Source organism: Phalacrocorax carbo, chromosome 5, assembly GCF_963921805.1.
Source record: "Phalacrocorax carbo chromosome 5, bPhaCar2.1, whole genome shotgun sequence".
In the NCBI taxonomy this organism is placed as follows: domain Eukaryota; kingdom Metazoa; phylum Chordata; class Aves; order Suliformes; family Phalacrocoracidae; genus Phalacrocorax; species Phalacrocorax carbo.
The window spans coordinates 28,353,472-28,380,199 of record NC_087517.1 but is presented as its reverse complement, the minus strand read 5'-3'; the positions used below and the strand labels follow the sequence as shown (position 1 = coordinate 28,380,199).

The 26,728-nt window shown below is 41.2% G+C and overlaps 1 protein-coding gene across 7 annotated transcripts in view; it reads left to right on the top strand.

Moving 5' to 3' along the window:
* The window catches only part of PIKFYVE (phosphoinositide kinase, FYVE-type zinc finger containing), a 70,401-nt gene extending 52,588 nt beyond the window's left edge, over window positions 1-17,813 (top strand). For 5 of the 7 annotated variants that reach the window (XM_064451759.1, XM_064451761.1, XM_064451758.1 and 2 more), the window contains 17 exons: window positions 426-534; window positions 647-801; window positions 1,337-1,427; window positions 2,420-2,480; window positions 3,081-3,224; window positions 3,395-3,515; window positions 4,666-4,761; window positions 5,452-5,535; window positions 6,008-6,099; window positions 6,752-6,916; window positions 7,499-7,558; window positions 8,002-8,178; window positions 8,891-8,994; window positions 9,243-9,371; window positions 10,726-10,987; window positions 13,119-13,193; window positions 14,164-17,813. In XM_064451759.1, the coding sequence (XP_064307829.1) occupies window positions 426-534; window positions 647-801; window positions 1,337-1,427; window positions 2,420-2,480; window positions 3,081-3,224; window positions 3,395-3,515; window positions 4,666-4,761; window positions 5,452-5,535; window positions 6,008-6,099; window positions 6,752-6,916; window positions 7,499-7,558; window positions 8,002-8,178; window positions 8,891-8,994; window positions 9,243-9,371; window positions 10,726-10,987; window positions 13,119-13,193; window positions 14,164-14,279 (2,041 nt within the window). In that variant the 3' untranslated portion in view covers window positions 14,280-17,813. The other 2 variants (XR_010373030.1, XM_064451760.1) reach the window with 2 other exon arrangements.
* Window positions 17,814-26,728: the final 8,915 nt, after the last annotated feature.

Here is a 26,728-nt window from a genome sequence, read left to right as displayed (position 1 = left end):
GACTGCCTGACTTCAGAACCTGTGGAGCTTTGTTTAGAGCTGAAATAGTTACTCTCTCTGTCTCTGAGTCCTCCCGGTGAAGGTGTAGCTTGCAGTCCCAGATTCTTCCTAGACACAGATGACCCAGAAGTTCCCCTCTGCTGGTAATGTGTTTGACCTTCATATCGCTCTCTGACAGCTTCCACCACTAAAAATAAGTTGTGAAGAGGACTGTCAGTGTGTGTAACTTCTAGGCTTCTGCTATACTAATGAATTTTTTCCAACTTTTCCTCTAAATTCAGTGGGACAGTCTATTGTGCAGAAGACTGTCATTTATAGTTTTTTGTGTTCTTAAATGCTAACCTTAAATGCATTCAGACTTTACTTGGAACATCTTCAATATTCTTTAGTAGTCACAGCTTAACTCTTTGCATCCCTGTCAACAGGGTGTCACAAGTGTATCTTGCTGTTGATGATCGCCTTGCTTCTCTGAAAACAGATACTTTCAGCAAAACGAGAGAAGAGAAGATGGAAGACCTCTTTGCCCAAAAGGAGGTAATATAATATTTCTGCATTTGCAGACCATAGGCTGCAAAGTGAGTGGAGAAGCCACTTGGATCCAGTGTCATCTCTGGTCACAGAACACTGACAGTTTTTCTTTTGGCAGATGGAAGAGGGGGAGTTTCGAAACTGGACTGAAAAAATCCAAGCAAGGCTGCTTTCGTCATCATTAGACACACCTCAACAGCTGCAATCCGTTTTTGAATCTTTGATAGCTAAAAAGCAAGGACTTTGTGAGATGTTACAAGCCTGGAATAATAGGTAAGAGGACACATGTTGGAATCACGAGCAACACTGATGCTGGGTGTTGGTTATAAAAGGGAAGAGGTTCATTGGTACTTCCCCTCTCTGTAGTGCAGTTGCTGTATAGAGTGTGTTATGACAGCTTGTGATGAATATCCTCTTCTGGTTAAGATGACAGAGCCGGTTGATTGGAAAATCATTTGAGGCCAGATAATAAAAGTATTGTGTTCTAGAGCACAACTCACATCTGAGAGGAGAAAGCATCATTTCAATAAAGGTAGAAGAGAGGAGAAGAGGGGAGCACGGGAGAGCAATTAGTTGGGTGAGATTCTCTTGGAGGTGAAGAAAATGTTCTGGTTTTGGCCATTTGAAACATAATTTTGGTACTTGTTAGCAACGATCTAAGTTTGCAGACTTGTGAGGTCATGCTTGGCTATATTCTAGTATGGAGAAACTACATAACTTGTGCCTTTCACAGCTAATATCTGTAACCTATCTTTTGACTAATTTTTCTTTGGGTTTTTTGTGGGTTTTCTTGTTTTGTGGGTTTAAGATTGCAGGATCTCTTTCAACAAGAGAAAGGGAGGAAACGTCCATCAGTACCACCCAGCCCTGGGAGACTGAGGCAAGGTGAAGAAAGCAAGGTACGAGTAGCAGGCTAGAAGCTGCCTTTTTTTTTTTCCTGGGGCAACGCAATAGTCTTAAGACTGGTTTCAGTTCACTCGGTAAACTTGTTTTACTGCATCATGTAGTTCTTAGCTGTTAAAGCTTGAATTGCATGTTAGTATATGTATCTTTACAAAAAGATGTGAACCAAGAGCCATATTAGACGGAAGGCGGCTGAGTGTGGATAGGATTTGATGATTTTCTGTGGTATTTATGTAGTGTTAATCTGAATACTGACAGCAGAGAGCTGCACTCGTCGTCAGGTGTATTCCTACCTGGGAGGGAGGTCACCTCGTTAAACCCTAGGTTGTTGCCCATCATGTTTATCCCTTGTGGAAAAGAAAAGGCAACATTTATGAGGAGAGGCAGAGCAAAGAACACAGGAAGGACTGATAATGAATCTGCAGGTTCACCTCTGTTCTGTGCTGTGGGAACTGGCTGAGGGGATGTTTTTAGACTGCTGTCTCAAGAGCTCTGTCTAAGGGTACAGTTGCTAACATGCTGAACAACCACCCTTTGGGGAGCTGCTGCTCTGAGAAAATGTCCAGATTGCAAGGCAGTGCAATATAAGCATCATACAGAGGCTGAACTCCCAATAGTTCTAACATTAGCAAGGGGCACTAAGAAACCCCATGAGACCCTGGATTTGCTCTGCTGCATGCATATGTGTCACTTCCACTTAACACATTTCTTAAATGCTGATATGCACTTAAGCTTGATCTAACAGCAAGTATGTTTATATAGAGTGAGAGCGTAGTCTTTAAGGCAGCATACAGAGATGAGAGCAGTTGTAAGCATCTTGTGAAGCTGGGTTGCTGTTGCCTTGTCTTTTCTATGTGGTGGCAGATACAGTGACAGTGGGTGGGAGTGCTCTGTTGTGGTGCATCTGCTTTTGCAACTGTTCCACAGAGGAAGGGATATGGCTATAAAGAGCTTGGCATCAACGTTTGTATTTTGTTATTTTGCCTAGATCAGTAGTATGGATGCTTCTCCACGCAATGTTTCTCCAGCACTGCAAAATGGAGAGAAAGGTCTGTTGTTCACTTATTTATTTTTCTTAAGCTACCAAAAGAAGCTTGCTGTAACCCTTTCCCTGACGTAACATGGGAGCCTTTGTCAAATTTGATAATTTAGAGAAACAGTGATTCCCCATTGTGTCAGATGGGAATAAGCCAATTTCTAGCTTGGTATTATAAAAAGCAGTGTCGTCTTATTTTATGAAGCTGAATTACTAATGATAGTGAACTGGCCAACAAGGGTTTTCCTTTGAACTGAATTTTTAAAAACTTTCAGAGGCTTTCTAAATAATTGAATAACTACAAGGAATTTGGGAAATGCCTCCTGCCTCTTCTGGGAAGTGGTTATGGGTGCTGAGACCTCTTACCTGTGAGGCATAATGAGAGTTTGTGAGAACTGAAGGTAATGGGAGTAAGTGTATGCATCTTCTGGAGGTTATGGGCTACATTAATCAGCTTGCGCATTCCTTTGCTCTGGGTGGCCGTACCTGCTTTCTAAGTAAAAACTTCTTGAAAGTAGACACTGGTGACAGCTTGGCCTAGGAGCAAGCAGTATCATTTCTGACAGCCATGTAAAATGCTTTCTTTTGTCTTTAACTGTTCTTGTACTCTCAGAGGATCGTTTCCTGACTACTTTATCAAGTCAGAGTTCCACAGGCTCCACCCATCTTCAGCTGCCCACCTCTCCAGAGGTTGTATCGGAGCATGTGACTGGTACCAACACGCTGTCTGAACAGGATACAACAAGCAGCTCGGAAGGTATAGTTCAGCTGTGGTCTTGTATTCTTTCTCTTGCTTCTCTGTGGCAAGTGTATGAGATCCGTTTAGGAAATGGCAAATCTGGTAACTCTGTGCTCTGCAATCTTCCTTCTGAATTTACAGCTTGAAGTTTGATATCGTGATACAGACTTAACTTATCTCTGTTCCAGATGTTTTTGATGGACACTCACTGGGATCTACAGACAGCCAAGTGAAGGAGAAGTCTACTATGAAAGCTATTTTGGCTAACTTTTTGCCTGGAAACAACTATAACCCCATTCCATTTCCCTTGTAAGTACTGCATAATGTATATGATGTACAAAACTAGCAGCCTGGTCAAATTACAAACAGAGCCACGCATGCTTCCTTTGCTCAGTATATAATTTAAGTCATCACTTGGGTTTGCCTCTGAATAAGCTACAGAACTTCCTTAAGGCAAGAAGTTTTCTGTGTCCCTTCTAGGTGTTTGTAGGCTATCTACTTTTATTATTAATGATCCACCCTTGTGTGTATACATTATCAGTTTCTCTTCCTCCTAGCAGGCATGCCTCCTCAGAACTCTTGTGGGAGGGGAATGGTTGGGAGGAAGTGGGAGAAAGGTGCTTTCTAACTTCATTGCTGCAGGGAGGTAGCAGAAACATCCTTCCTTAGCAGAGACTTACTAAAGCTACATGCCTGCCTCTTGTTTTTGCTTCCAGACCTCTTCCAAGTGTTGGACTCAAATTGGCATTGTCTGGGTGTAGGTCAGGTTCAATGGCTACTGCATGTGCCTTCAAGTCCCCCTCTCACGTGAAAATGGGCAGGCTGGAAAGTCTTTCAGCTTCTTGGTCTGCATGCTTTGTAGTATTTCTCATTTGATGTGAGCCTAACGTTTGGCAGCCTGAGTTTATCTTTTGAATCCTACCCCCGGGGTAGTAGTGGAGGCCATGAGTTAATGAGGTAAAAGTTAAATGACTGGACCCTACAGATGAGTGGGGAGGGAAAAAAATCTTACAGAAACCCAGGAGGCTTTGGGGAATTTTTTGTGCTAAACTGCTTGTTCAGAAAAAAGTCCAGGTTTGTCCCCTAACTTCACTCCGCAGGCTATGCTGCAGGACAGTCAAGACAAACTCAGGCAGGTTTTGGTGCCATTAGAAACAGTGGCTGCTAAACAGAAATAGACTCTTTCTCTAACTTGGAGCTGGTCTTCTGATATAAGCAGCTTGCTTGAAGTGTGCTAATTGCCCTAACACGTTACCATTTAGATTTAACCATAGAGCTATGAATGTGTCTGTTGGGAGAAGTTGATCTGGGGAGCTTTGGTTCCATGCTGAGACTTGCAGCTTGTGCCTGGGAGTGCAGTGATGAGATCTGAGTTTTGACCAAAATTTAACCTTTTCTTTCCACAGACTTACAAACTTTTATAATCTACTAACAGTCTCTCTATGTTGTTTTTGTTTAGTGACCCAGATAAGCACTACCTGATGTACGAGCATGAGCGTGTACCTATTGCAGTCTGCGAGAAAGAACCAAGCTCCATTATAGCTTTTGCTCTCAGGTACTGGTGTGATTTTGCTGTTATCTGACATGTATTGTACTTTTGCAGCAATATTTAAATAATAATGGTAGGGAACAAGCATGACAGAATTTCTTCACTCAGCTCTGAGAGTTTCTGCCAGAGGTGAAGTTCTCACCTTTTACTACTGAGATATGGAAAGTAGGTTCCCCAACTTGGAACTGGATTTTGGGCTTTTCTTGCTGAACTCTAGTACACAAAAATGTATTAGTTGTGCAGTGTTCCCTGTAATGTGATACTGTTAGAGAAAGAATTGCAACTAAATCTTGTTCAGCTGTCCAGCCTGGGGGAAGTGCAACTGAGCTAGGGAACAACAGTTATTCATACTGTGGTCTGTCCCTTGTGTACCTTTGGTTGTAGCAGCTCTTGCTACTACTCAGCTCTCCAAACCAGCTGCTTCAGTAACTGGTGGTGGACTTTAAAAGAAGCACATTCTTTAATTGTGGGAGAGGGAGAAACAAGAGGAGATTTTTCCTGCAGTATGATCAAAAGCAGCTTCTGTTCTTAAGGGAACCAAGCGCTAACTGCAAGAAAGAATGGAGAGGTTTTTTCTACTGTGGGTTTTTTTTTTTTCCTGTGGTTGTCTCTGAACTGAATCTTTGGGTTGGTGTTACAGATTCTCCCAGAGAACAGCTGACTTTTTTTCCTTTTTCTTCTTTTATTTTCCTTCAGTTGCAAGGAGTACAGAAATGCCCTGGATGAGTTGTCCAAAGCGTCTCTGAAGAACAGTTCTGAAGAAGGACTACAGCTGAACAGGTTACACTCAGGAACTACAGTACACAGAGAAGGCACAGTGATTGTAGTGAATAAGCCATTACTAGGATGGGGAGGGACCCTCAATATGCCTCTGTTAGGATCTCTGCTTTCTGATGGAGTCTGACACATTCCATGTAACCAACACTTACTTGCAGTATCTGACTTTACATTTACTGTTGAGGACTGGGCTGGCTCCGTCACTTGACTGCATGGTAGGGATTACTAGGCCTGCTTACCTCTCTGGGGGTGATGGATGGAACTGTTTCTATGGAGCCCTGAGAGGTTTTTCTCAGGGGGGTGGAGGAAGACAACTTCGGAGAATCCCACACCCTTACAACTTTAAACTGTATCCTCTTCCCTTAGCAGTACTTAGTGTTAGGCATGGAGGAGAAATAAATGTACAGGAGTAAAGCAATAGTGTCTCAGGTGGCAGTATTTGTTGGGCTCATGACTTTTTTCTTTCTCCTTTTAGCATGTCAGACAGCAAACCAAAGAGCAGCAGCCCTGTCCGCCTGCCTGAGTCTAACGCGGGTCCTTCAAATCGCAATGTGGAACCAGAACAGCGTAAGACCATTTTAGCAAAACTCATATCCACGATGTTAATCTCAGCTCAAACTTGAGTCCATTTAACCTGAGTTCTAGCTCTTGTGAAAGTTAAGTTAGAACAAAGAAAATGTGTTCTGAGTTGAAATTGTGACTAGTCTTAGAGTTGACTTGATGTAGAACATGGCGGGGTGTCAGTGTGTGTTTCTTAAGCCATCAAGGGCACAGACTTTTCTTTGATCCTTATGAGATGAGACTATCATTTGCTGCTTTAATATGTTATGATGTAGTGGACCTTGGGTTGTTCCTGAGTCTAGCCTGTTCAGTGGGGTGTGATGCCCATAATATGTTCTGACCTGTTTTGGCACTGCCTTCTTTAAAAAGATATAAATTAAAATATTTTGAAATGGAGAAGTAAGATTCTTACTATGTTGAAGATGCTCATGCTTGGTCTGTGTTTTCAAATGACTCTATTCCAGAATGCTACTCAGAATACTAAATCAGCTAACCTGATGGACCTTGGTTGCCTGAAGAATGGCAAATGAGTTACAGTTGAATGATGTCATTCCTCCAGTTAGAACAGGGAATGGAGAATGCTCATATGAGAGTCATGCTTTTATTAAACTGCCTGTGGAAATGCCAAGGCCAACTTCTTTATTCCTCTTCACTGTAGCAAAGAAACCATCTGGCGTTTTGTCTTTTTTCCGTGGCACGGGAGGGAAAAGCCCGGATCTGTCTTCCCAGAAGAAAGAGACCTTACGTGGTGCTGACAGTGCTTACTACCAGGTTGGACAGATGGGCAAAGAGGGAGCAGAAAACCAAGGAGCAGAGCCTCAAGGTATAAGACTGTTGAGTCCATCTTCTGTCCTGGACTGTTACTTCTCCCAAACCTCATTTGCACTTGTAAGACCCAGAATACACTCCTGCTCACACTTTTTCAACAGTCCAAGATTACTCAACATGGATTGAAAGCTAATGATTTGAACATCAAATGTAGGTTTCTCTGAAACACATTACTTTGGTTTATGAGAGGGAAATAGGGTCTTTCAAACCCTGGTAACTATAGGGACATTGAGTAGTCTGGGCTTGAATGCCTGTGGATTGAGTTGACTCTAGTTAAGCACTCCAGTGTCTTTTACTCACTTCCTGTTTAACTTTCACTGTTTCAGCTCATGGAAAATGAATGAAGAGAAAACAAAGAGAAAGCTCGTGCTTACGTGTCCCATGAAGAGCAGTGCCCTTCTAGCATACATACTATATCGTACAATTATAGCTGTATATGTAATCCCCTATGCATAGTTCCCTCTATTCCTGAAAAAAGTATTTTTCTTGTAATGTGAGTTTACAAGTAGTATCATACATGGTCTTCTCAGTACTAATAATGAACAACCCTGACTGAATGGTCCCTTTATGCCTTCAGATGATGTAGATGGAGGAGATGGACAGAAGAAACAGCTGGTGAATCCCCATGTGGAACTCCGTGAGTATCTGTAAATAATAACTTGAAGTTTTAGCTGACAACATCATTTCTTCATGCAAATATAATGGAAATTTTGAGGTTAATAATTGTTTTTAATTTGTATTGGGCAGGAAGGAAAAACAAATCAAGAATACAGCAATGCAATTTTTACTTACTGTAATTAATCTCTGTTGCAAAAATACCCCATAAAACTTTTTTTTTAATTCATCTTTTGTCTGGATGCTTTCCCGTGGCATATACTTTGAGCTAACCTAAAAGGTGTTGACTTTTCTTTAACTTTTCTATTTATGTCCTATTGGTTTAAACTTCCAAAGTGCGGTAGGCGCAAGAGAGGGATGTTTAGCACAATAATATTATTCTAGACATCAGTAAAATTTCTAAGTGTTATCTCCAGTAGTCAGTGAGTATTGCACGCTGTTATTGCGGAAGACCTTTTTTTGCAGAGTTTTCAGATGCGAATGCCAAGTTCTACTGCCGGATTTATTTTGCTGGTGAGTTTCACAAGATGCGTGAAGTGATACTGGGGAGCAGTGAAGAGGACTTCATCCAATCCCTGTCTCACTCTATGCCCTGGCAGGCAAGAGGTGGCAAATCTGGGGCTGCGTTCTACGTGACTGAGGGTAAATGCACCTTCTTTCCCCTTTGTAATTAGAGGGTATTATCTGGGGATAGCAGTGGTTAGTGTGTCATTTAATTCCTGATTACCTCTAGCCAGAGGGTTGCTGACTGTGAAGTGGCCACTCAGAATGGAAAGTTAAGTGGATTGTTCTGGGGTCTTCAGGATCAGATTATTTGTCTCTTTGTATATGCAGGAGAACAAAATCTTTTTCAGCAGTAGCAGCTAGGGAGGCCAGTTGAGCAGAAGGGCTGTACTCTCAGGCAGGCTTCAGAAAACAAACTTGGGTATAATTCAAGGAAAAGTTGTTCTTAAGGACACAGTGTTTCTTAGAATCCCACATGCTATAGTTGATTTATAGGATTTTCCTTTTTAACTGTGGCTGATTCTAGGCCCTTACTTAAAACAAGTCTTGAATGGAAGGGTCTGTAGGCTGTTTCTGTAGTCTGTATAAGCCCATATAGCTGAGGTAACCCTAACTTAGGCAGTCTCTTGTCTCTGATTCGCTTGAGGGCTGAAATCCAGAAAGGCTGAATTTCTGAAATTTAGAATAAATGCAGTAAAGTTTCTAGAAATGAGCTTCTGTAGCTAAGGATTTAAGAGAGTTGTAGTCCTTCAATTTCTCAAACCACTTCAGCTGTGCCACAGTCCTAAAGAACTTGCAAAGAATACATCACTTACTGTAACTGTGTTGCCTCTGTCTGATGTTGAAACAGATGATAGATTCATCTTGAAGCAGATGCCTCGTCTGGAAGTGCAGTCATTCCTTGACTTTGCTCCACACTACTTCACTTACATCATTAATGCAGTTCAGCAGAAGGTATTTATAAGGAAAAAGTGTCTTTTGTTTTAGGCAATATTCTATATTTTACAGACTAATAGCACTTTCCATTAATCCCTCTCATTTAAGCAAAAGAAAATGTTGGAGGGTAGGAGTTGTACTAATAATGTGTTTTTAAGATGAAAAGTAAGCTGTGATACACAGTCAGACAGAACAATGGCACCTCTGCTCTTTGATTGCTGATTGCCTGTACACAGAGATCTTACCCCATATTTTCTCTCCATCAGAAGCCCACGGCACTGGCCAAAATCCTTGGGGTATATCGAATTGGATACAAGAACTCCCAAAACAACACTGAAAAAAAGCTAGATCTGCTTGTCATGGAAAACCTTTTCTATGGCAGGAAAATGGCTCAGGTAAGAATCAAGCATTCTGTTCCCTTGCAGTGCAGTTCTGACAGGGAGCAAGAGCAGGGTTACCAGTAGCCATCTGGGTAACTTTAACTTTGCATATGCTGTCTATATCTAGCACTGCTCAGAGATGACAGTTTGTGCCTGTTTCCTTGTTAAGTGATCCTCAGTAACTTGATGCCTATATTGGCTAGTTCAGATAGCTGTAGTGCAGGCTTCAGTTTTCAGAAGTCTTATTATTTGTCCCTGCACCTCTGGTGTCTGAGAAAAGGCATTGCCAACCTAACTAAGAAAATGTGAAACCTTTTTGCAAAGCTTTCAGAAGAACTAACTGGGCTTACAGACTAATTTGTTTAGAAGAGCCTCCCTGACAGATGGTGAGCTACTTCGGTGGGGGTGGGGGGAAACTACTAATATTTTGAACCTGCGGTTCTCCCTCTGAACCACTTCATGTGTGGGACAAGATTTTGAGTTCAGTCTTGCTCTTAGTAAAGGAAAAGTGACCTTTATGAGGCAGTAGAATGAAGACCTTAAAATGATTGGGGGAAAAATTCTCTTCAAATACAGAGTCGATGCTGAAAAGGAAGTTCAAACAACTGTTGCTTCTAAAACTAGGTAGTATCAATTCTTTCTACCTTCCCTCCTAGCACCTGACCTCAAACTGGGGATGTTTACGGGAGCGAGTGAACAGAGGGAATTCTAGATAGATGTAAAGGATGTTTTTGTGGGTCATCTTTTTTGTTTGTTTGTTGTTTGTTTGTTTGTTTTTTTTAAATCATGAGGGTGATCAGGGACTAAAACAGATACCCAAAGAGACTGTGGATGCTATCCCTGAAGTTAGCCAAATCTTGACCGGACAGGGCTTGAACAACCTTCTCTAACAGGACTTGCTTCAAGCAGGGTGTTGGACTGGAGACCTCCAGAGATCCTTTCCAATCTAATGTTGCCTTGCCAACAGATGTTAAATGGTGCTTCTTGCAAGAGCCACCTTCCTCTTCAGTGGCTTTACTTTTGTCAGCATTTGAGTCTGTAGAAGCTGGCTGGAAAACTGAGTTTACCCATACAATATAAAAATAAGGACACCCTTTTTCCCTTAAATTAAGCTAAATATTAATGAAATAATTTGCCTGAAGTTTGTGAATTGAGGTGGCAGAGCTTTCATGTAGTGTTACTTGTGACTCTCCACTCAGGAAACTTTAGTTTTAGTATGAAAATATTTTTTTTTGTCAACTGTTTTCCTCCAGCAGAGAAGGAAAAAGTTGCCTTGCCGTGCTGCCTTCTCAAACACAACAGTTAGGTATGCTGAAGTCTCTAACCTCACAGAACAATGAAACGAAGTAATACTGTTCTCCATTTGCAGGTTTTTGACCTGAAGGGCTCTCTCCGGAATAGAAATGTTAAAACAGACACAGGCAAGGAAAGCTGTGATGTAGTCCTGCTGGATGAGAACCTTCTGAAGATGGTCCGAGACAATCCTTTGTACATCCGCTCCCATTGCAAGGCTGTGCTGAGAGCTTCTATACACAGTGATTCCCAGTTCCTCTCCAGCCACCTCATCATTGATTATTCCCTGCTGGTGGGTCGTGATGATACCAACAATGAACTGGTTGTTGGAATCATTGGTAGGTTGTCTTTTGTATTTTTTTGTTTTGTTTTGTTTTCAGCTGGTGAAACTGTTTTCCTCTGGTTTAGGTGTTTATAGTATTCTTATAACTGAACCACCACCACAGAGATGTGTGTCAGGAAAGCTGGTCTTCTCCCTGATGGAGTATCACCGTCACCTCTCATGGGTATTCAAAGTGGAGGCAGGAGGTCCAGCTCTTGTATGGGCTTGTATTAGCATTTGCATTACTAAGAATATATGCAGGAGGCCTCGCAGATAGTGGAAAAGCAGTCAAGTTGATGTTTAACCTACACCTTGACTGCAGTTGCAGTAGGGAATGTTACTTGTATGCTTTTATGTGCTTAATCTTTAAAGTTAAATTCAGTAATGTTTACATAGCCATTTAAATTTTAACTTGTGTGGAGGGGATCTAAGGAGAAACAGTATTAGCAGGGATGGAAGAGGGAAATTAAACGTCACTGATAACTTGTGGTCCTGTAGTCTGACCTGGATATTATGGGTGGCAATGCAGTAATTACCTTGCCACATCCTCAGACTTGTGACTGGAGCCGCATCTTTAGACGGGCAAACTTGTATTGTGCAAAAGTCTTGGAGATTAAGCCATTTTGCAGGATGTGGAACTGACTCTTAGAAACGAGATACTCTTGAAACCTAGCTCAGAAATTCTTTCAGATGAGATCTCAATCCAGGATGTCTGGATTACTCTTTTTCTGATAAAGTTTGAAAGCCGTTCCAGTAACACTTCTAGCTGAGAATTAGTCCCAGCTACAAAGAACTGCAAGTTGTTACCGCTTTCTAATTTTGTAGACTCTTAAATATTTGGGTAAATTGGATGAGACTCTGCCCATTCTGTATGTGTGGCTTTTTGCTGTCCTATGGAAAGTTTTCCGTGATTAAAGGGTATGTTTTATATAATAATTAAAGCTAACAGTTCCTTCGCTGTGGTGAGAACAGCTGTTCGTGATCTGAAGGAGCTTGTTTAACACAAATATTTTCAAGAAGAGAGAACGTTCCTGCTGTATCAGGCTATCACAATGTTCTGTAAATGATACCCTGAGAACTTGTAAAGTACTCAAGCTAAATTTGTGGTAGGGGCGGAACTAAAAGCCATCAGCTTGGACTGGGTTTGATTCGGAGTTCAGAATCTCTACCTATTTTAGATCCTAATGTGATACAGGAAACAAGTAAGTTAGGTCTGTGCCTTGAAGCATGAAGTGACAGTAATTAGTGCACAAACTGATAACATCAGTCCCAAAGCACTCTAAGGGAGCTTTTTCAAATAGTATTCAGATAAACATATGAGCCTTAAGATTGGCAGGTCTGGATGAGTTTTGTGTAAAGCACAGCTGAGGTGAAACGTGCGGATACTTATGGTGGCCTTTTGTAAATCTAGAAACAGTAAATTCAAAATTGTATAATTACAGTTGTAGTTAAATGTTAGGAAATAATCATATCCAGTAATGAAAAACTTAACGTACTGCAGCTTCAGCTTTGCAGACCAAAATGTTCATGTGTTTGTAATGACAGAGCAAGCTTTCTCTGAAAGGGGCTTGGAAAAACTTCTGAAGTCTCCTCCTTGCAAACCCCTCTTCCAATCAGAGTCACTGGTGGTATTTTCAGTTCTCCATATCTTGAAGTGAAAAATGTTTACTTTCTGTTATCAAACCTGTAGGTGGCTGCAATGACGAGGAGTGCTACTGGCTTAAATGAATTGGTGTCTAAGTCTTGGTGCTGCTAGCTGTTGCAGTAAAGCAGGGAGGTGTTATGGTGAAGTGGGGATTCTTGATATGTTTCTGGGATGAGGATCAGCTAAGTGACTCTTGTAAATGAGCCCTTGAAACTCTAACATGGATAAAGACAGACATGCCTGGGCAGACTATTTCTGTAGCAGCAGGAAGAGTTGATTGTGATCTTGCTGGGCTTCTGCGTTTTCATATTCAACTTACCCAAATATAATCAATATTCCAGAAAGTGAGGCAACTGGTAGGGGCAATATCGAAGTTTTGGCTATGGAAGCGTACTGCTTTCTAGCCCTTTTTGAGAGGAAATAGATACATTTTTATAACAGAGTTACTTGGGTTATAGCAGATATGACATGTTTGTGTGTGGATTTTTTTTTATTGCAACAGACTATATTCGCACTTTTACCTGGGACAAAAAGCTTGAAATGGTGGTGAAGTCAACTGGCATCTTGGGAGGTCAAGGTAAATCCAGAATGAAAGCAAAACTTTTGATCATGTTTCCTCATTACCTGGAAGCTTCCAATAACGGTTCTAATAAAGCTACAACTTCCCCACCATGCAGATTTGCAACACTAGATTAAGTTGTCCAGAACAGAGGAAGGAATAACAAGTTTCATAAAAATTAATACATTGATCTGCCTCTATGAATGACCCTTTATGTACTGTAATTCATGGGAATGGGGTAAAGGTCATCTACTTCTCAGACTGCTCTTTTCTGTTTCTTAGTTACCAGCTACTTACATACAAACTTAGTCATTCATACAGGGATACGGGCAAAAACCTTACTGCCTAGTTTCAGATGATTTCTGAGTCCAAGAAAATCAGATATACTCTGAGATGTTAGTGTGGAGGAATCCTTATAAAATGATTGACTACTGCCCATATTTTGAGGAACTGAGGAATTCCCTTTGTGGAAGTGAGTAGAGTACCTTTTGTGCAGCATTGCCTAGTGTTGACCACATGTTAGTAGGAGGGCTGGAAAGAGAAGGGAAGGTGAACACTCGATGTACTGCTGCTTAGGTGTCTGGAGAAGATAAGAACATCTCCATAGAGTGGAATTCTTCATGGGAGAAATGTGCATCTCTGCTGGAAAACCTCAAAGACCTGTAAACAGGAGAAGAGGGAAAAGAAACAAACTAATCAGGGCTGATGTAAAAATCCTAGATGGTTCTTCCAACTTCAGGTATCTCAGTTCAGTGTTAGGTGTCCAGACCTTGATCTGCCTTCTCTCCTAAATGTTTAAAATAAAATAAAATTTTAAAAAAAGCAGCTGATAATGCTTGCTTGTTCCAAGACCCTTCTGTGTACAGTATGCCTTCATGATTATGCTGTCTGATGGTATAATCTCATGTGACATCTGTCTGTACTGCAGTATACTCTTTAGCCCACTTCTAACCTTTCTTCATAACTGCTCTTGACTTTTGCACATTAGGTAAGATGCCAACTGTGGTCTCTCCAGAACTGTACCGGACCAGGTTTTGTGAAGCTATGGACAAGTATTTCCTCATGGTGCCAGACCATTGGACAGGACTGGGCCTGAATTGCTAAGCTATAGCCCATATTGGGAAAGCACAAGAGGACAATGACATTATAGGCCACTCTCTGCAGTCTGTCCAGCAGTAAGCAAGAGGATTGCAGTTCCATGTCTACGCTGACCATGTGTGTCATGTTGTGAAGTGTGAAATCTGCTCGTTGCACTTTAATCCTCTCCTGGAGGCTGATAGGCGAACCAGCCTCACTAAGGATCTAAGCTATAAGGTACCACTGAACAGCATTGATAAGAGACATTCCCTGTGTCAGGAGGGAGGGTGATGCTATCTCCGTGTAAGAGCACTGAAACTAGTACTATCCAGTTCATGATGGTGTAGAAGTACATGATCTCCATAAGTCTTGCACTGCCTAAGTGGTGTTGAATTTGAGCAGCTCATATTTCTGTAGTGGATGCGTGATACTGCAAATGTAAAATAAACCCCTGCTTTGTGTGGGTGGGAGAAGAATGAAGTTTATTCCTGAGTTCTGCTCTTGTTGCAGTGGTCTGTAGCTGACCTGTGTACGATCCATTGAATAACTTGTCTTGCTTATGCTCCGTAGCTTCAATTTTTCTTTGGTTCTGTAAAGAGTATTTTTTTTTTTAAAGGCTGCTCTACAGCTATAATACCATATCACTACACCCTTTAAGTTATATTACTGCAGTACAACTCTGTCTTTATCTGCCGTAATTTCATTTTAGCTGAATCCCATAAAAGTGGGTTGTCAGTGATCAGCGTACTGCAAAACCCCAAACATATCCCTTCAGTCCTGAACAGTACTTTGATCTGAATATTGTCCAAATCCCTGGAAAGAGGTAACTAAAAAATAAACCTTTTCATTTAACAAGACTTGATTAATTATAGTTATGAAGCTGATTAACCCTTTCCTTAGCAGAAGGCACTAAGTTGCTGGACAAAATGAAGCATACTGCTTTAGAGTGACAACTTCCTCCTTAATGAAACCATCATTCCTGGCAGATGACTTCCAATCCATTTCAGTTCCCCAGGACGTTCAAACAATGCATTTACCTCATGCTGAAAGGTTGCTAGGAGAATGTTTTTCTTGCATTTGTGACATGCTGATGAGAATGAGCATCCAGATCTCATCACACTAGGAAAAACTGTCTCTTCAGCAGTATTAATTTCTTTTTTTGCACCACTGAGATGAATGTAGTTGTCTTTTTCTGTAAAAATTAAAAACCTGAACTAACAGGTATCTTGTATGATGGTTAAGATGTGCAGAGATCTGTGAACCTCTGTTATGACAATAAGCACTTCTTTCCATTTTTATTAATTTTTACCTGTGTTTTTGTAGATGATGAGTTTACTTTTTAGCTTCATATAATATAGGCCAGTAAATAAGAGGGGTTTTTATGAGTTTGGGAGGCAAAAATACTGTCCTTTGACTTCTAGTCTCTAATGGAAGGACTTCAAATGAGCGTGGCTTCTGGGACAGTATAGCTCTTATGACCACTTGCCCGTTCTGACCAGTGGCCTGGTAATGCCGTCTTCACTGTAACTATGGATTGAAATGTTCACTTTGTTCACTCCTACTGTGTTCAGTATTTTCTTCTGCAACAGATGGTGGTAGCCCTGTTGAGGAGTGACAGCTGGGCAGCACTGAGAAAGGAAAATGCCAGCAGTGAGAATTGAGCTGTTGGTTCCAAGAACCAGTGCAGCTCAGGTCTGAGCTGCCAGGAAGCAACAGTCGTTTGTGTTGGAAGAAGTCTTCCCCATCCCACTGCAAAACCCTACTGGAGGATGAGCAAAGATGCTGACCTTGAAGCAGCAGAAAAGAAAGTATTCTTACTTCCTCTGTACAATGTAATCATTGTTTCTGGGGGTGCAGTGTTGAAGGCTGCAGTGATATGTGCTGTGGAAAGATGATACAGTACCTCTTGCTTCCTCTGGCTCAAAATCCCTTTGGTCCAACATAGTGCATCAGGTACAGCTGACCACCTCTGGGACACATCTTGCCTCCTGCGTTGAAATGTACTCGCAGGACAGCTAGCCTTGTGTAATGAGGAACCAACCAGTTCATCAGCTCAGTGCTACTCTCATTTCTGTGGCTTCTACCTTCCGTCTCGGTGCATCAGTGTGAAAGAGCATGCCATGCAGCCTGAATCTGTTCCAGTCTCAGTTCAAGTTTACATGTGTTCTTCCTCCTTCCCCTCCTAAAGTTTACAGGGAATAAACTTGACTTGCCTGACCAGCTAAGGTGACCCAACAGCAGCTGGTTATGTTATCTTCCACCTTTGTCAGGATGTGGATTGGTTAATGGAACCTGAATATGGCATCTGCACTAGGCTAATGCAGAGCTGTGATGTGCTAGCCCTGACCTGTCACCAGTAACCCTTACTCCAGTGATGTGTGGCTGCTCTATACTGCTTGTCTTCCAGAGCACCAAGCAGCTGGCTCTAAAGCAACATGATCATCTAACTGTAGCTAATGTTCTCCTGTACATGACAGCATGAGGCCCTCAGCACTGTAAAAGTGAGAGAATGTTCCACTGGCCAGCTGTTTTGCAGCCTGTGAATGCAGAGCCCAGACGTGTGAATTGTGACCTTCTTGGGCTGAAGTTATAGCAGTTGGAGAGATTTGCGGGAGTGATCTGGAGCTAGCATCAACAGCTAACTTTGGGTCAGCATGTGTCTGATAGACTAGCTCTGACCAGACTGGAGTAAACAGCAAGCTACTAGTCATGGGTGACACAGCAGCTGCACTATCAACTGGAATTGGGACATCTTTGGGTGCCATGTGACACAGAGCTGTAAGCATTTATAGTTCAAATCCCAACAGTTGAACAAAACTCCTCAAACATTCATTCCCTTTTCAGAATAAGAATTGTCCTGGCATTTCACTTGCTGCAAAGCTGACCTTTGAGAAAGGAGAGCAATATGGAAGAGATGTATTGAAGAGATGTATGAAGAGATCTTTGAGAGAGGTCCTGTGGGGCTGTGTTAGGTCTGTGTCCCTGCAGCACGCCTAAGGATGTCCTAGGGGAACAGCCTAGGTATTAAATGAGCCCTTTGATTAGGGTTTTATTTATTTCTTTATAATACAGGTTTAGCATACATGTACGTACGTAAGCAAATCCCAGTTGCAAACAGGAAGATTGCATTTCTTCAGAGCTACACTGGCTGGCTCTTCTTTTTCTGTTGCTTTGATCTGAGGCCTTGTGACAAATGTGTAAATCTTGCCCCATTCAGAAGTGACAGCAGAATGCCTTGTTGTGGCCCAGCGATGCATTCTACCCACCAAAAGCACATGATGGATTCTGCTGGCTAAGTAGCTCTGCTGGGCTCAGGGGAGTTACCTGTGGAGTGGACTCCTCTCTGTGAGAATGACCAAGATCAAATTAATTGCTCACTAGCAGGTGGCCAGACTAATCATTATTCAAAGCACTTAATGTATCATAATGTATGTATTTCTAATCTACTTTGTTTCAGCTGTATTTTATAAAATTATGTACTAAACTATTTGAGAATAACTGCCTTTAATTGGAGAATCAACATGTAATGTACATAGATACAAATAAAGTGACTAAAATATACGAGTCTCTTCCATGTGGTGGAGCAGTTAGGTCTCATAGCATCCCATTTTCTTGATCGGACGCTGAGCTCTCTGTTTGCTCTGCAGCAATTGCTCCTTGGAGGTTGCCAGCTTTGTGTGCAGTGTAAGCATGCCTGTCATGCCTCTATACCTTGCAACTCATCTCTTCTAATGGAGCAGGACCTCCAGGCATGTCTCCAGGTCTGTGGCAGTAGAGTGTGCAAATAAGCTTTCATGCACTTCTCCCACCTTTTCCCCAGCTGCTTTTCAACACACAGTGCTGTGAGACAGGGAGCTAATTTTGTCCAGCAGATGGTGGTGTTGCTGTGGCCCAATTCTTCCAAGAGGTAGAACATGTTCCTCTGGAAAAAATCTCCAAGTATTTCCATAGTCTTCTCTTAAGTGGACTTGATAAAGAAAAAAACCCAAGGAGGTCTGAAAATTAATTGTGTATCTTGATCATATTAACCTGGTATATAGTAACCTCCTCGTAAAGCTAAAAATGATGTGTGATTAGTTCTGGGAAGGGGACCTGTTGGTTCATAGAATATTATACTCAAAATCTAAAACTTAAGGATTTTACCTGTTTTATGTGCCATCACCACTTTTGCCAGGTGAGTTTGAGTTCTTTTACCTGCTGCAGTATGAAAGTGCATCAGCAGCTGTCCTGCCATGGTGCTGTGAGCTAGGCAGAAGGTGGGGTACTCAATTCAGGGGCAGTGCTGCCTTATACTGGTCTAAGGTGGTGTGGTGGGTCTTGGGGGGGTGCTTCTGGAACAAAATTGAGAAGCACAAATACAGGGTTATCAGAACAGCATTCCTCTAATACTTACAAGTGGGACTTCCAACACCTTGTAAAGGACGAGTTTCTTTTGGTCAGTATTGAAGTAATCAGTATTAGAAAATGAAATAGTAATTGCATGTGTTTTCCATTGATGTAACTGATGGTATGAGACATTGGTCAACTTTCCCACTACCACCTTGATTTAGACAATACTACTATTTAAAAAAAAAAAAAGGTGGGATTTGCCATCTCAGTCTATGCTGTAATATCTCAATTTTGAGTCCTATAGTGTCTTAATGTGAAGATGCACAAGCAACTTAAATACAAGTACTTCAGTTTTAGTGTGGAGGTTTTAAGCCAGTGCAGATACTGTGTAACTTTGCGCAATAATTGGGAAAAGACAAGCCATCCCTCATTTCTCCCTGTTTCCAGGGCACAGAACTGGAAATCTGCCACACTAAAGATTCAAGACATAGCTGTGCTATACACTGATACTAGCCTAGTGTTGCCACTAAAGTACTAGCAAAACAGGAATCTAGGGTCTCCAAGCTCCTGCTGTGGAGTCTCGGTTTGTTGTCAGATCTCTGTAAGGAACAAAAAGAAACGAAAGAAACCATTTTTTTTGGTGAGAGGAGGTTTGACTGCATCTTTAAATGTGAGCCTGGAGCCAGAGCCTGCCTCTCAAAAGATGGTGTCAGAAACAGGCAAGAAGTGTGACTGGGGGCTTTTTTGGTAAACTAGCAGAGTAATGGAGTTAGACTGAGCCCCAACATGTGCCCTACACCAAGTGATGTGTGTGAGGGCAGAAAGCAATACTTAGTTTGAATGATGAAAACCCAATGCTGAAATATACGTGTTTACGAATTATCATGCTACATACTGAATTTAAGCTTTGCAGGGCTCCAAGCAAGCTAGTTTCTTACGCACCATAAAGCCAGTGTTGAGCGTTTGCAAAGGCACAAGGTTGTCAGCCTACAAGCCCATGCTTGTTCACACAGCTCGTGCTAGTTATGGAGGCTGTTTCTCAGCTTAACTCCTGTAGAAGCTTTGCAATAATACATAAAAGCAGAGTAGTTAGCAGCTGGCCAACTCCTTATTCGCTCTGCGGTTTTTTTCCTTAGGTGAGATCCTTTCCTGCTGGTCTGTATCATTCGTGGCACTGCTTTTACTGCACCTCCTTTTCTGTGATCATAGGTAGCTTCCCTGTTGGAAGCCTTGCTGTAGATCTCTGTAGGTAAACTTGCGTTAATCAGCATTAGCTCGATGTAAGGTTTCTGGGCCTATTCTGAAGGCTCTTTTTAAGCCTAGCCTGAAGGCTACCTTAACTAATCCTTAGTGCTTGCAGCTGTAGCAAGATGTCTTCTGGCTCCTTCCAGTTGTTTACAGCTATATTAAGTAAGCAAGTTCTGAAAACAGGAGACGTGCTAGGTATGAAGGAGCTGTGGTGTGAGGAGTCCTGAGGAGAAAGGACAGAGCTTTGGTAGTGAAAGGTCCATTGCAGTCAGTACTCTTAGGATGACAGAACTGGCTGTACATGTCAATACGCAAGACAAGTTTTAAAATCTCATCGCTGTTCTGAAGGAGACATGTCTAGGCTTAGTGATTACAGCTTTGTCTTTAGAGTGCTGAAGATGACTTGTGTGGGGAAAATAGCAAGCATGTCAGTAGAACAAGAATGTGAGCTAAGACTATAAAAGCTGATTTATAGCTGATTTATGCCAATTTTCATATTGGGAAGTTGTTCATGTAGAAGGGTGTGTTTTGGCTGCCAGAAACAGAAGAATCCTGCCTTCCACTCTGATGATTTTGCGGTGCTTCATCTATGAAGCTGACAAAGAGAAGCTGGGAGAAAGAGGCACAGAACAACACTGCTGAGGTTAAAAAGAAATGAGACAATACCACACCCCCCTAAACAGGTAAGAGTGTGCTTGTAGCTGAAGTAGTGAAGTACTGAGAAATACACCCTACCATTCCCTAGAAGAGTTTAGCCTTTGGTTCTTTGCACGTGATCCTGAAATTACAGTTCTGAGAGAGGTTCCCTGGACTTTCTTTGAAACAGAATTTCATGTATTACAAGATCCTGTATGTTGTTATTTGTGTTTGGCACAGGGACAAAAAAATTTAAAGTTTACTTCAGTTCAGAAGCTCTTTTCACTGAAAAAGTAGGTGTGAGGGAAAAACCACTGATTACTGTATAGTTACAGCAGCAGATTACAGATTGTTTTGTTTCACTTGTAAAATGTAAGCTGTTGGGGCCTGGAGGAGACCAGCTCCTGAATCATCGCTGCCACCTGCTGGCACTCCAGTGCAAGTTTTCAATTCATCCTCTAGTGCGAAGGCTGGCTGTGTGTTTGCTTAAATTACCATGTAGGGTATAAAAATTCTAAGAGGAAAATAAGATCTTAGTGGTAGTTCTGTGTTGTTTCCCGGGTGTCTAAATGTGCTGTGAAGTGGAGGACCAAAGTCCCGTCACAGCTGAACGTGTACTTCAGTGAGGACGGGTATCTTTTCTGTTAATATCTATGGCCGGTAAACCCATGATGGCTATATCCTGCTTCTTGTTGAAGAAAGGCTGCTGGTACTAAGAATCCGGGGCCTGCGGAATTTGCTTCCCAGTTTCCATCCAAAATAGCAAGAACAGAGTGGTGATCTCAGCGTATCTGCACAAAACTAGTTTACAGCCTTTTGTGATGTGAACACAGTACACTTAATTTTTTTTTAAAGTTTTTTTTACAGGGAAAATCAATTTTTGATTTCATGTTATCTGCTAGTTAGGTATATTCCTATTATAATGTATTTTTATAGATGTATTCTATAGTAAATAGTGGTGGAATATAGTATAGTATTTGAATAGCGATTACTCTAACCATAGGAACGTGTCATGGTTTTAGCTGGGATAGAGTTAATTTTCTTCACTGCAGCTGGCAGAGTGCTGTGCTTTGGACTTAGTATGAAAGCAATGTTGATAACACACAGATGTTTTGGTGTTGCTGGGTAGTGCTTGAACTAGTCAAGGACTTTTCAGCTTCCCATGCTCTGCCGGGTGCACAAGAAGCCGGGAGGGGAGGGGGCACAGCTAGGAGAGCGGATTCAAACTGGCCAAAGGGATGTTCCATATCATGTAACATCATGCCCAGTGGGTTAACTGGGAGGGGCTGGCTGGGGGAGGCAGGCAGCAATCGCGGCTTGGGGACCAGCAGTGTTGGTCAGCAGGTGGTGAGCCATTGTATCGCTTGGTTTTTTTTCTTTTCCTTCTTTTCCTTTTTATTATATTTATTATTATTATTATTATAATTATAATTACTATTTTATTTTGATTATTAAACTGTTCTTATCTCAACCCACAAGTCTTCTTGCTTTTGCTCTTCCAATTCTCTCCCCCATCCCACAGGGGTGCGGGGGTCAGTGAGCGAGCAGCTGAGTAGTGTTTAGTTGCTGACTGGGGCTGAACCACGACAGAATTCTTGCGTACTGTAACTTTTACTTTTTTTAGCTTTGAAGGGACCCCCCTACTTTCAATATCTCCGATCAGTATTTGGCTAGAGCTGTCTTGTGTGCTTGAGGGTGTCTGTCAAAACAGCAGACAGCTCTGTGTTCCTATCTTAGAGCTCTATTCCTTTCACCGGCAATAGCAACTCTGCCCATTCTTGAATAGCACACCAAGTCCTAAAAAACAAATTAATGATAAATATTTTCATATCCTTTTCCTGTAGGCACCCTTATTTATATGCACAGAATGTACAGCAAATGAAGGCATATGTTAAGGATTGAATCAAAGGTCATTTAATGACTGAAGCTGTTTTTACAAAAGGTACCTGCAGAAAAAAAATGAGGCACTTCAACTGTTTACTGCTCTTGACTCAGCCCTGCTTCTCTGTTGAACTGTAACCACTGAGTGGGTAATTGATGCAGCTGAGGAGCCAGCACATACTCGCTTCCAGCATCCCTGCCAACCTCTGCACAAACAGGAGGCTGGGATCACTGACCTTGTACATTGCTCCACTATGGATCCCTGAGAGGGAACACTTACACAGGACTGTTTAAACCTGAGAGTGAGCAGCAAACTGATGTAGTAATGTCAGCCTGTGTTGAAGATGCAAAGACAATGATCATAACACTGACGTCCACGTTGAATTCTACAACTGGTGTTAAAATGACTGATATACATCAGTACAATTTGTTCGTGTATTTAGTGGCTTCTGAAGCTCTTCAGGTTAGGACAAACTGAGCAGTTAAAACTTAGGGAGGTAGGGGACCTGCTTCTATTCAGTGATTGATCTGGAGTTAATTCTAACTTAAATTACAGCATACGTGCCCTTAAAGATGAACCTGGCCTACAGTTTGCTGTCATATGTTTCATGTTTTTGTCTTGGTGTCATATTGCACAAAAATCATGCACTGAGATGCTGTGTTGTAAAATAAGGTGTTTACATGTTTATGCAAACAGTATCTTTTTCTGCACATGTAGGGGAAATTTTTTTTCCCATGCATTCAGATGTTAATGCGTCGTGGTATAACCTCTGATGGCCCACACTGGTATTCACAAGAACAGAGCTCTTCTGCTTTTCTGCAAGTACAAAAGCAATCAAAAAATATTTCTGAGGAAGGCCGATAAATGTTTTCTTTAAGAAAACCTTGTTCTATACGCTCAGTAAAATTGCTGCCATTGTCTTATTTTACCAGAAAAAAATCTGGACTCCTGATTTCAGAATCAAATCTGCATCTCCCAGTTGTCCAAAATTTTAAAGGCATTTTGTTAAATACTGCTATGTACATTGCAGTATTTAATTAGTTTTTAGCCTGTTAAATTCCTGTGCTTTTCTAATTATTCTGCAACAGGATAACATTCTGAAGTAAAAGTGCCGCAGAGGGCCTATTGTTAAGACTCTTTCCTGCTATTTAAGATTGCAAGTAACGTTTCTGCTCTGCTCTTTTCTGCTGTATTTAGTACGACACCCCTTTATTCTCAGCTAAGCAAATATAGGTACAATGTCCTGTAGGAATCTGGCCTTTTCTGTACAGTGCACATGCATACTTACGTACTGTAGCTTAGCCCTTAGCTCTCAAAACACCTTGAGAATAGAAAGATGAAAAGGTGACAAAGTGCCTACCTGTCTTAGCTGAACTGAGCGCAGCTGTGTGTGTAACACCATGTCCTACAGAGTTACCACAGCTTGTGATGCCTTAAGCACAAAGACCTACATTATTACAGCTGTAAGTCCCCACATGGGCCTTATCTGAACAGCAGTGACTGTGGACAGGGGTACCCTACAGCTGCAGCCGCACAAGAGTCCGCTTATGCGAAAAAAAACCAACCCCAAAGCAGAGTAGGAGGTACTGCCAGAACATCAGCTGGTACTTCTTGGCCCTAGTGGATGGCCTGGCATACAGGTTCTTCTTGTATGCTGTTCCAGCCTCAAGCCTGAACAGAAAAATTGTGCAGTACAAACACAGTACACTCACTCTAGTATGTAATTGGAACAATGAAGTTGTTCAAAACATAATGATCCAGTCATCAAAGGTATCATCAAAGGTAGGATAATAAAGTAAGTGAACATAATTACTGAAAAGAGAGCATTGAATTACAGTTGCAGAGACAGGATGGAAATACAGTAACTTTATTCCATTGTTTACGTAGGATATTTTTCTAATATAGCCTCAGCAGAAACGAAACACATCCAGCCCGCTGGATGTAGGCTTCTCTTTCTGAACTAGCTGAGTTCCTCTGATGTAACAAACATAAACTAGCTATCTGATGAAAAAGTTATAAATCTAGGATGACACAACTGGGCTTGCTTAACGTACACAGATGCACGTAACAAGAGGAAGAAAACATTTTCTTTTCCCACCAGGATTATAAAGACTATCCAAAACACCTACTAGAGGGAGAAAAATATTTTCTGGCAACTCCAGGTCAGCTGTATGAGTTTCTAACAGTTGAAAGGATCTGTGAACATTTGTGATTAAGGTGTGTTCTTGTTAACGTGTCTGGTACTTGACCAGGATGGAAAAGAAAAGAATAAGGTCATTCTTTATGTGAATAGTAGCCTGTAGTATGCAAAAATTACAGCTACTTCTTCATTTAAGTTAGAGCTGCCTTATGGCAAAACAATATTCTGCTTTCTGTCCCTTAAGCCCTAGGAAGCAGAGAACATCTTTAAGGCCGTATTTCCCATTCCAGCTCAGTTGTATAGTAAGAATTCACTGGAACTACCTTGTTTTTACTGTGTATCATATTCTAAAAAAACCCCAAAACGAACAAAATCCAACCCTGACTTAATTCAGCTCTTGAATGTTTTTTGAAACACTGACATTTAAGAGCGGTAGATATTTTCTTACAAGATGTGTTGGCTTGTGAAGAATACATGCCAACTGTTAACAGACATGACTCCTGTAGTCTTAGTCAAGAAAGAATTTGCAGAATACACTGATCGTATTCATTTAGGAAGCATTCCTTTTTATGCCCAGCTAACTGTAATTTAATTTCTGTTCGCAGCTAGTAACATACAGATAAGTCTACTAGAGCTTAGAAAATTAGCAGTACAAGGAGGAGGCTGCAAGTACTTGATATCATGTTGATGATCTACCTTTAGCTGTTTATTTTCCAAAGTGTGGTGGCTTATGTATAGATGGAAGAAAAAAAATTAGTAATGAATTCTAGCACAGAGAGAAGACAGAGGCTGAAATTATTTGGACTTAGAATGCCACTGTTTGCAGACACAAAGTTGCAGTAAATTAAGTTCTTTTTGTGCGTTCCTGTTGAAAACTTAAAATGTTTTAATATTAAAAGCCTTTTTATAAAGTGGCAGAAAGATGGAATTTCCACAACTAATTAAACCTGAAGCATGCCCATGAATGGAAAAAATCAAACTTGCCAAGACTGATCAAAAGCTGATCCTTCCAACTGCAGACCATATAAAACCAATGTTGCTTGAAACCTTTGCTATATTCTCTCTGTTCTAGCAGCAGTAGACGCTAAAGGAGCCAAATGTGTCTTGGGAATTTTGTTGTTTTAGCATAAGGTATGATAGCTAATCAGTTCAGTGACACTAAGCAGTCATAGATGTCCTTTTAATTAAAGCAAAATAGGATGCCAGAGATAAATTTAAAAACCATTAGGCCTCCACCTATTGTACAGCATACATGTATTCTGTGTTTTATCATGTGTTGCCCTTTCTTCATGCATGTGTAGTTACATGAGAAGGAAAAGGTACAGGGCCAGACTCATGGTCAGCTACTTGTACTTTCAGAAGTCTGGCGAGGCTGACAATGTTTACTTAATACCCCTGCGAGCCCTAAGCAACAGAGGCCCTGGCAAGTGCTCGTGCCCTGCTGTGGCTTGAGACATTTTGTGGTATGCAGTCAAAACCCACAGGTCATCACACTTGCCCACCCAGCTGAACAGTCACACTACAGAGCGGTGCTAGGAAAGGAGTGAAGACTAAGGGATAATAAACACTATCTACAGGGAGAAGTAGACCGATCTTGGTCATATGATGCAAATAAAATTGAAAATTACTCTCGGAAGAAGAGAGGGGAACTAAGGAATGGTGGAACATTATTTAAAATCAGAGCATTCATTCATGTACTGTTTTGAATTAATCTTCCACTTGGTTTGCTCCTTAGATAGGTAAATTTGAAGGTTTTTCTTTTAAAATATTAAATTAACTTTAAGTATCAAAACAATTACTAGAATGACTATAATTTGTTTTAGACATTTTGGCATTAAGGGTCAGGGAGTATATTCCAAAATATCTGTTGACCAATATAACCCTTCATTGCAATTTGAGAAGATTTTTGATTCCAGGTGGTTTCTGTGGCTTATGTGTGTTTGTTGTTTTTTTTTTTTTTATAAATTGATTTCTGAAGAATGAGGCAATGCTGATACTTCTATGATTCTACAGGAGAAAACTGAGGGACCTGGCTACTTCAAGATGTTCTTATTTAAAAATAGTGCTGCTCTAGAAGTGTCTTGAATAACCAGTTTAAACCCTTGATTAGTAAAAATTTGGACCATGTAATTACCTGAATTTGGCCTTAGAGAAGGCTGGAGATACAACTATGTATAAAAGGATTTATTTCTTTCTAATAAAGGCAAGATTTTTGTATCTCTGCATTTCCCGAAAACTGCC